This window comes from Podarcis muralis, chromosome 8, assembly GCF_964188315.1.
Source record: "Podarcis muralis chromosome 8, rPodMur119.hap1.1, whole genome shotgun sequence".
Lineage (NCBI taxonomy): Eukaryota > Metazoa > Chordata > Lepidosauria > Squamata > Lacertidae > Podarcis > Podarcis muralis.
The window spans coordinates 46,879,400-46,889,570 of record NC_135662.1 but is presented as its reverse complement, the minus strand read 5'-3'; the positions used below and the strand labels follow the sequence as shown (position 1 = coordinate 46,889,570).

Genomic DNA, 10,171 nt, shown 5'->3' with positions numbered 1-10,171 from the left:
ACTTCAGGAGGAAAAGAAGAAGAAGAAAGCTCCTCCCTGTTCCTGCCGACGCCGCCACCGCCACTAATTAGCCCGGGTCGTTTTACATCGCAGCAGGGTGGAATGCTGGGCGCGCGCTCGAGAGAGAGAGAATACCGTGGCCTCCCGCCCCCACCCCCGCTCCTCGTCACGTGCGCCTCACCTCTCCCCCCGCTAGTTGGTGGCTTCGTCGCGCAAGAGAGCGAGGGGGCGCGAGAGCGGGAATTTCCGCCGGGCGGGCGCGCGCGCTCGCGTGCGTCACCCCCCCCTCCCGCCTCCTCCTCCGGCGCCGCGCGCTGGCTGCGTTTCCAGCCCATTCAGTTCATTCAACCGCCGCCTCGAGCGCCCGGTGGCTGGTCCTCGCCCTCGCCAAAGCCTCTCTCGCTCTCCTGCCTCCATCCCACTGAGGGCGGACAGTCAAGGTAGGCAAGGAGGGGGAGCCCCCCTGACCTCCTCGCCAAGGCAGCCTCGGGGAACCGGGCGGCTTCGAGGGGCCACCACGTCCCCGTCTCTCTCCCCCCCCCCCCCACTTCCTCTCCAGCTCCGCGTCTGGTCCTGAGGAGGCTCTGCTGCTACTGCTGCTGCATCCTTCCTTCCCCCGCGCGCACCACGCGCCCCTTCCCAGCGTCGCCTTCGCGCCTGGGTCCCTCACCCCAACCAGACGCCGGAGGAGCTCAGGACTCGCGGCTGCCTCCACAGCTGCGCACGGAGGAGGAGGAGGGAGTCCCTCCGAGGTCACAGGGCGCAGCCGCGCGCCTCTCCTCTCTTTCTGGTCCCCACCCCCCTCCCCCAGCTTCCAGATAGATGGTGAGGGAGAAGCCCGTTTCCCTTGGCCCTCGCCAGTCCTGTTTGCTTGCTTGCTTGCCAGTGTATCGGGGAAAAGGAAGCTGGTGGTAGGAGGTGACCCACGATCAATGCCGGCTGTGGTGCCTTCCAGGTTCCAGCAGAGAGGGAGGGGTGGGGGTGTAATCTTCCACTGTTTGTAGCATAGCTGCATGCATTGTGCGGGGTTTTTTATTGTCATCAGGGCAGTGTTTACTCAAGAGCAGCCACTGAAAGCAAGCATGCAGGTTTTTAGCGGCCCCAGATTGCAATCCTTTACACAGGGTTTGCTGCCCATTGACTTCAATGGGATGTAAAGTAAAACTGAGTGTCTGGCTGTTGGTTTTCTTGAATTCATGTGCTTTGGTTGCTTGGGTTCTGGATGTACCGGTAGCTGTCTGCTCTCTGATTCAAACCTATGGTTGTAGTGCCTGTGATGCATGTAGCTCAGTGGGTTGTTAATGCTTCTGTGACCATTAATGTATGTTGTGAGCTGGGACTCTTGTTGAACGGCTGCTTGAATGAATGACTGAATGAATACATAATGTTGAAATCATGCTGAAGTCTTGGTTGAGATTACCATGAAAGCTTGGCGCATTATTTATGAATTTGCAACTGCTATCATGTGCTAAGACTTAATCGTACTATACCAAATGCCTAGCAAATCTTCTAAAATCTTATGCTGTTAAGTCTAAAACAGCATTTTTTGAAATAAAAAAGTAGAACCATGTGTTTTAGTCTGAGATGTCGTAAATATTGACCTATTTTATGTCTTTCTTTAGCAATGGCGTATGTTAAAGAAAACTGTCTGATATGTTTACGCACAGTGTTAGGTCATGTTTTACTTTTACTTTTACTTCTGATAATAGGAAGTACAGCCACATATCTATATGAAGGTACTCTGGGGTCTCTGCCGGATTGCCAGAGCAATCCAAACACATGGCAGGTAGCAATGGAGCAGTGTAGCTACTGCCGCATTCAGAGCCCCATCATTCAAGTTGGCCTATGTAGAATGTGGAGGGGGAGTCACAAACTGTTCCAGGCTATGCCAACCTGGACTTGATGTAGCAATCTGGCCTGAATTGGGCCCGGTGCCATCAAGTGATAGTAGTGGAGCTGGCTTGGGATTCAGTGGCTCCCAGGCTGGCTGAGCCCTTTCTCTGGGGCACCTTGTTTTGGAACATTCTGCAGACTACCATTGGTAGAAAGCTTTCCAACAGGTGGAACAGGGATATCTGTGCCAGCTGAGTAAAGCTAGTGTCACTCCTTGGGCAGAGCCTGATGGAGCTGGTCTGGTCTGGGCTTTCACCCTCCTGTAGTGGATTGCAGATTTGGGTTGGTACATTACTTACTCATTGGGGGGGGGAGGGGAATTGACATTTAGGATCCTTTCTAATGAGCTAAAGCTCTCAAATTTGATATGTATGTAGAATAAGACATCCTGATTATTAGAAATATCTGAAAAGGGAACACTTGTACACCTCTCTCTGAAAACTGGAGGCTAAAAATGCACCCCAGATTGTTAAGGTATTTCCAGACAACCTGAAAAGGTAGAATTTGGCACACAGATAGCCTGAGGTATTTGAATTACTTGGAAAGTCTAATAAGAAGATATTTGCACAAATCTTCTAAAAAGAGAGACAGTGAGTGTGTCACCAGATGCTTAAAGCATTAACAGTGTGTGTGTGGGGGGGTCTTCTTAAAAAGGTATATAATGCTCAGAACACCTCATGAGTACAAAAACCTGAAAATGAAAACGTACACCTACTATTCAAAATAAGATATAAAGCTTGCCTTCTAATAGGGACCAACATTTTAACAAATTCAGTCTGCATATGCACCTTGGAGCTGTGGAACTTCCATTGCTTCTTCAGGTTCGATTTGGGAAAGTTCAACAAAAAACATCTGTACTTGCACAGTCAAAACTTAATTTGTGAGTACTTTAAAGTCCATTCGTTGGTTCTTTGTGCCACCATGTTGCCAACAACCTGGTCTTTCTGCAGCACTTCTTTACATCACCCCCTGGCAGTCTCACAAGTTCCTGTTGTGAGGTTTGAGTTTCTGATTGTAATAAAAGGTAGTTAAGTGAATTTTTCTGTGCTATCTTAGGCAGAAGTTAATCCTATTGAATTCAGTGAGACTTGCTGACAAGTGAGAGTGTGTAGGATAATGGACTTACTGGTTTGTAAAATTTCCATCATGCCTGTTGCCATAAAGTAGTCTCAAAGTGACTTAAAATAGTAATGGAATTGCCCCATTATCAGTCTTAGGATACTTTGATGAAGACACATTGCATTATTTTCAGCACAACATTGTCTGATGCTTATTAAGAATATAAGACTTGTCTTCTTGAATCAGATTAAATTTCCATCTTATCTTGCACTCTGTCTTTAGCATTGCAGTGATGCTGAATGAAATACACATACCCTATTGTCCTTCCCTCCCCCTAAGTTTGGTAATCAAATGTACATTGCCCCTGGGTAATAAATTTTCATTCTTGGTTATTGTTAGTGAACTTCTGTGAAAAATGATGCTGATTAGTAGAGTTCTCTCTGTTATCTCTAGGATATGGACACAGGGATTGGAAGTCCCAATACAAGCTGGAGTTTCAGAAATCTTAAGCACTCATTATTGCTGATGTAAGGCTGCCTGTTGATCAGTTCTTCATTATGAAGGGCTGAAACAGATATGTTATTCACACAATTAGTAATTCCCACCTCATGACTTCCATTAAAAAAAAACAAAAACCACATAGTTGCTAATTATATAAGTAAAATCACATTTACTTTGGTGCTTTTGCGGATCAGAAATATAAAACTTTGTTTATTTCTTGAGTTCTAAAGAGGAGAGAAACCATTTAAGGCTACACAGTAAAAGGATGCACATTGGTTAGCTCTTTTTAGATGAAATACTAGTAGGACAAAACACACAAGGATTTAGTCAGTAAGGCAAAAGAAATTTCAAAACGCATGTGCATCTACTTTATTTGTCCTGTGATCTTAAATTGTGCTTGATTAGTTCTATTACAATACCCAAATGCAAGCTCATGTTTCTAGAATATGGCTTGATTGCTGACTTCAGACAATCTGGTTGTCATAGTTCTCCAACAGGCACACAGAGACTGCAATCCTGTGAACCCTTCGTATGGGGTAAGCAGTATTGACCACATTGGAATTCTGAGTAAAGATGCATAGGATCACATATTAGTGTGCAACACCCCCAAGCTCCTGGAAAATAGTAAGAGGAGAGATTTGGGAGAGCTAACTTAAGAAATTCCACATTTTGGAAGCCTCCCATATAAGAGCTGCCATGATTCTTGCCACCTGAATCTGAACCTATGGAGGCCTTGGATGTCATGACCTTATGGGACGAAATGGGGTGGCCACCATAGTATGGCATAGGTATATCACAATATATGTGCTTTGGTGCAGTGGTAGAATATTCTTTCCCATGGTATCTGATCCTGGATAACCCACCAATTACCTTGCTAGAAAACTGGTTGACATGGTGATTGGATGAGATACTTCCCACAAGTAAAAACAGTTAATTCAGGGTAAGAGATGGAACATCATAAACACAGACCTCCTAAAAATATGTTTAGACAAGATCCTTTCTCTGAACATTAACATGGCTTCAGAAGCAGTGGACTCTGGGATGCCTGCCATATCCATACGAACATTGGCTTCCTGAGCTTCATGACAGAAAAAGAGAAGGGTTAGTGGAAGCAGATAGAAAACATATACCAAGAAAATACATGAGGCTAGCATGTGTTGGGAGGTCAGCACCCCTGATGAGCTCAGATGTTGTCAATTGACTGTTGTCATGCAAAGGTATAAGCACCTGTGGAGATGCTGGCTTAGTTATGCCAGAAGGATGAGAATTAAACAGTTTGCTACACTGTGAGTGGGATGCGGGTGGCACTGTGGGTTAAACCACAAAGCCTAGGACTTGCCAATCTGAAGGTCGGCAGTTTGAATCCCCATGATGGGGTGAGCTCCCGTTTCTCGTTCCCTGCTCCTGCCAACCTAGCAGTTTGAAAGCACGTCAGAGTGCAAGTAGATAAATAGGTACTGCTACAGTGGGAAGGTAAGCGGCATTTCCGTGCGTGGTTCACCAGAAGTGGCTTAGTCATGCTGGACACATGACCCAGAAGCTGTACGCCGGCTCCCTCGGCCAGTAAAGTGAGATGAGCGCCGCAACCCCAGAGTCATCCGCAACTGGACCTAATGGTCAGGGGTCCCTTTACCTTTTACACTGTGAGTAAGTGAGGTGAGTCTGAATGGGAATGGATGATGCTAGGAGTCCTGCTGACTTCTGCTTTGTGCTCTCTCCCCATCTCCCTCCCTCTCTCTCTTCCCACTAATTCACCTCGCCTTCTGGGCACATTTACTTCACCCATAGCATTTGTCAAGAAAGTACAGCTGACAGATAGATAGAGGAGATTAGATCTCTGGTGTTTATGGCACAATGAGATGGGATTACAAGTGTTAAAAACTAACATGTTTTGTTATTGAAAGCCCTTCTCAAGCTACCTAGAAGTGAAATAATGAAATGTGCTCAAAACATGGGCTGAGCCAAACATCTTCTAATAAAAACTTTGGCATAAGAGGGACCTTTTGGGGGCCCTTCAATCTTTACTGGAGAAACCCTTACTATGGTTGTGCTCTACAGCCCCATTAGTTGCCATATTTTGTTTGAAAAATGAGCCCCTTTATCCTAATAACAGCTAATCAGATTTGGCTGTGTGATTATGATGATGTTGGTGGCAAATGAAGCTAGTTTAGAATGTGGGCATTGTTTAGTTTGCCTTTGGTGATGTCACAGGTGCCAAATCTGACTGGCTGTGTGATGTTACAAGGAAGGAGAAAAAGGAGATTTTTGAATTTAAAAAAATGGTGCCCAGCCAGTCAAGGCTGTGGAGAGGCAGCTCACACCGTAGTGCTGCTATCCACCAAATGCCAGATATATGGGCTTGTGGGTTGCTTGACATGTGTATCAGGAAGTGCACCTTCTCTCTGCGGTCCCTGAAAAAAATGTCCTTAACAATGTGTTGGGGGTATACACAAGTTATTGACCCTTTCCCCATGCATTACTTGAACCACCTAATTAGACCACAGAAGGGTTGGTTTGTTGTTTTTGTTTACATGCTGCATTTGTTTATTTTGTGTTGTCACAGTGATAACAGCAATCTACTTGCACACTCAGCATCCTTGTGAGATACCCTGGCAATACCTTGAGGTTCTTTTGTTTTGCCTTTCTGGTACAGCAAAGCAGTAATAATGTTCAAAATGTTTTTGCAGTGGTAAATAGCACTAAATCCTTCCCCCGACTGCAAATTATGGTGAAATTATCATAGTGATATTAAGCAACTTTATTTAAAACACTTCAGTGTTTCGTGCTGTTTAGTGTTCTGTTGCTTGGTTTTATCGTGTGCACCTGCTTTTTCCTATGTAACCTCTCCTTGAAACACCTGGCGATTAAGGGTGGGAAAGAAATAGTATTAAATAAAGGAATAAATACCTTGACTGGGGTTTATTATAGACAGAGGAACTAGTTGAAATAGGTGGACAGTGACAGGACATTTTCAGTGTTTTCAAGAATTGTAACAACATTGCAAAAAAAGGAAAAGAAGAAGTTTCTTTTGGACTGCTGCTTGTAAGATGGTAACAAAGAAATAGCTTAAAGTACTCAAATTTCATGCAAGTGAATCTACATGTATCTGCAATGTTCTATAACACTACCACCACCAGCATATACAAGAAGAAAGCTAGAAAGAAAAGAAAGACTTGTGTTTTTTTTTTAACAAGGATTAAGAAATATACAAACTTTGCAAGTTTTAGTCTGAAGCAACTTTTTGGACATCTGAACACCTAGGGTGTGTGAGAGTTTTCCTATTACAGTGGTACCTCGGGTTAAGTACTTAATTCGTTCCAGAGGTCCGTTCTTAATCTGAAACTGTTCTTAACCTGAAGCACCACTTTAGCTAATGGGGCCTCCCACTGCTGCCACACCGCCAGAGCACGATTTCTGTTCTCATCCTGAAGCAAAGTTCTTTACCCGAGGTACTATTTCTGGGTTAGCGGAGTCTGTAACCTGAAGTGTATGTAACCCGAGGTACCACTGTATTGACAAGGGCTTTGCATTATGAGAATACAATAATGAAATTGTTTATACCAGTCTGGTATTTAACCACTCGCCTAGTCGCAGTAGGCAACATGGAAGCCACCACGGGCAGCTCACTTACCATATTTTTCGCTCTATAAGACGCATCAGACCACAAGATGCACCTAGTTTTTGGAGGAGGAAACCAAGAAAAAAAATATTCTGAATCTCAGAAGCCAGAACAGCAAGAGGGATCGCTGCACAGTGAAAGCAGCGATCCCTCTTGCTGTTCTGGCTTCTGGGATAGATGCGCAGCCTGCATTCGCTCCGTAAGACGCGCACACATTTCCCCTTACTTTTTAGGAGGGAAAAAGTGAGTCTTATAGAGCAAAAAATACGGTAATTTCTTTGCTGGGTGCAGAGGAAGCAAAGGGCACTCCTTCACACCTGGTGCAGAAACACAAGGCACTGCCAGAGGAGGAGCAGAGTGCTGTATCTCTTCTTGCAGCCGGCAGGCCATTCACCTACATATAATTCATTTGCTACGGCAACCAGGTCAAAGACAAGAGTGATACATGCAAGGCAGCTTCTCTTCCAGACTCCACTGCCTACCTGTCCTTTTGTCTGCTGCTTTCCTTCACCTTCATCCCAGCCCCCTTCAGTTAGGTATCTGAGCTCATACCTTGCATTTTGTGACTGGATTGATTGATCTGTGATTCCATCCCAGTGCTCCACTCTTGCTCTTATTCCAGCTGCACTGTGCATAGCAGCTGACAGCAGTTGACCTATCCTTTACAATGTGGACACACCCATGGCCATGCACCCTGCTCCCACATTTGGACTATGGGCCAGATATGAAAAACAAAAGCTAACACGAAACCAGGTAGAATAATGTCTGGAGGAAGCCAGAGAAAGCTGTGGGCGCACAGAAAGAAAACCTCCTTCTTCCTGTTAGCCTGTGTTATGTCCTGAAGTGAGCAAGCATGCACCTCCTGCTTTCACCTGCCCAGTGACGGAATGCAGTCTGTAAATTCAGAAACAGGCATGTGCTAAGCAGGCCTGGGATTAAGTCAGATAGGAGAAATCACATGGTCAATAGAATGAAACTAATATCATGTGACTCGGAATGCAACATCATTGCCTATCACTGTAAACAGAGCATGCCTGGTTATCTCTAGCAGTGAAGGACAGCTGCAAAAGCCCATATAGTAAAGATACCACACACAGGCTTTCTTGAGATTAGTTGTTTTTAAACTGCACCAGTATTCTGTAAGAAAGCTGAGGAAACATTTTCAAACCTTTTTATTGTAGAAAGGAATACAAGTAGCAGTCTGTTCTTATGTTAAGTGGTGCTTTAACATTGAATAAGCATTTAGGTTTTTGACATATATATATATATATATACTGGTTTACTAAAATAAAATAAAAGTATTATTGTGGCTTAGAGTCAGTTTGTAACTCTTATTCCATTATCCAATGGCTTCATCAGAGTGTCGTAAATTCTGCCATGGTACAACAATATCAACTGCATATATGTCTATATATATGCTTTATTGGTTAGCAATTTATGTATGCTTGCTCTGCTACTTGCTGCATATTTAACTATTACTTCACCCTAGCTTTTCATTACTTGAAGTTCCATAAAAGCACTTAATATGGAATGCCATTTTAATCATCTGAAAATGGAATTTTGTTTATTTTATGCAGTACTCACATTCAAAGTAACCAGTTATGTGCAACAATCCAAGCTGGTTATTAGGTCGTTTTAGAAACTGACTACTGAAATACCATCAGATAAAAGAACAAAACTAGAACAGTAATAAATATCTAGTTCAGATAACTGGAACCAAAATTTTAAGGACTGGGCTACAGGATCATACCATCCTCCCATCTTCTGTCTATTTTCCCCTGCCCTCCTTCCTAGTTTCATCATTAGATGCTCCTAAACTTAGTAGTTCACACATGTATGTAGTTTTGTGGATTCATCTACACTTCATAAGTAAACACTTACTGATAGGCAACTGAACGTTTGAGCTATAGAGATTTATAAGTGATGTTTATCAATTCCTAGAACTGTGGAAGCTGGAAACTGATGTACTGAATATGGCATATAAAGATAAGCTGTGTGTAGAGCTCATGGTCTAGAAAAGCTTCTTACACTCTTATGCCAGTGACTTGGAGAACTTTGGAATTTTCTTATGTGCAATCTTGGCTACCTTTTTTTGTCTAAATTTTGATTAATCGTTTCAATCAATTTCTTCTTTGCAGCCTTAAATAATGAATTACGTGGGGCAGCTTGCAGGCCAAGTTCTGGTGACTGTTAAGGAACTATACAAAGGAATCAATCAGGCGACGCTCTCAGGATGCATTGATGTAATTGTAGTTCGGCAACAAGATGACACATACCTTTGCTCCCCATTCCATGTCCGATTTGGAAAGCTTGGTGTCTTACGTTCGAAGGAGAAAGTTGTGAGTATCATGAATGATGGGGACCTTGTAATGAAAACTATTTTGCAGTTTCGTCTATATAAATCTATTTTTGAAGGAGGGGGGAAGCTTTAAAAGGGAATGGATACATTTGAGATTTGATACAGGATGACTTGATTTAAATCAAAGTTCCTACTGTTACCGCATTTCTCAAACAATGGTGCAGATCTGAAATCTAAGCCACTCTAATTTATGACTAAATAGAGTATTATTAACCTTGTTGTTTCGTTAGTACAACAAAGACTTGCATCTCTTTGTTGCGTGCTATACATTTTGCATGCATTTCTCTTTTTAACCTACAGAGGAGGGGGATGTCTTTAAACTATTGTAGGGCTGATCTTATGACTAGCAGCCATGAGAGTTTGTGAAGTTAAGTATGAAAATATAGGAACTGTTGACAGCAAATGTCATACATTCATTTGGATTTTGTCTGTCTGATCTACTGTTACTCAATTTCACTGGGAAACTAGAGCCTTCATAGTAATGGGAGTTCTAGTAGAGAGGGAGGAAAACTTTTCTGTCCACTTTCTCTACACTATGCACAATTTTATAAACCTCTCTCCCATGCTTCTCCTTTGCCATTTTTCTAAAATAAACAGCTTCAAATAGTCAACTTTCCTCAGGCCCCTGATAATGTTAGTTGCTCCTTTCTTCGTCTTGTCCAGCTGTACAAAATCATCCTTCAGAAGAGAAAACCACAACTGTGCATGGCATTCCAAGTGTGGCCACACCATATATTTAT

The 10,171-nt window shown here is 43.3% G+C and overlaps 1 protein-coding gene and 1 long non-coding RNA gene across 2 annotated transcripts in view; one reads left to right on the top strand and one right to left on the bottom strand.

Moving 5' to 3' along the window:
- Positions 1 to 739, bottom strand: part of LOC144328715 (uncharacterized) — a 2,321-nt gene extending 1,582 nt beyond the window's left edge. Inside the window, exon 1 of the long non-coding RNA XR_013393952.1 lies at positions 671 to 739. This is a non-coding gene — a long non-coding RNA (uncharacterized LOC144328715). The remainder of the gene's footprint in view (positions 1 to 670) is intronic.
- LPIN2 (lipin 2) overlaps positions 225 to 10,171 on the top strand; it is a 35,727-nt gene continuing 25,780 nt past the window's right edge. Inside the window, exons 1-2 of the mRNA XM_028737266.2 lie at positions 225 to 440; positions 9,211 to 9,411. Of these exons, the coding sequence (XP_028593099.1) occupies positions 9,220 to 9,411 (192 nt within the window). The 5' untranslated portion in view covers positions 225 to 440; positions 9,211 to 9,219. The remainder of the gene's footprint in view (positions 441 to 9,210; positions 9,412 to 10,171) is intronic.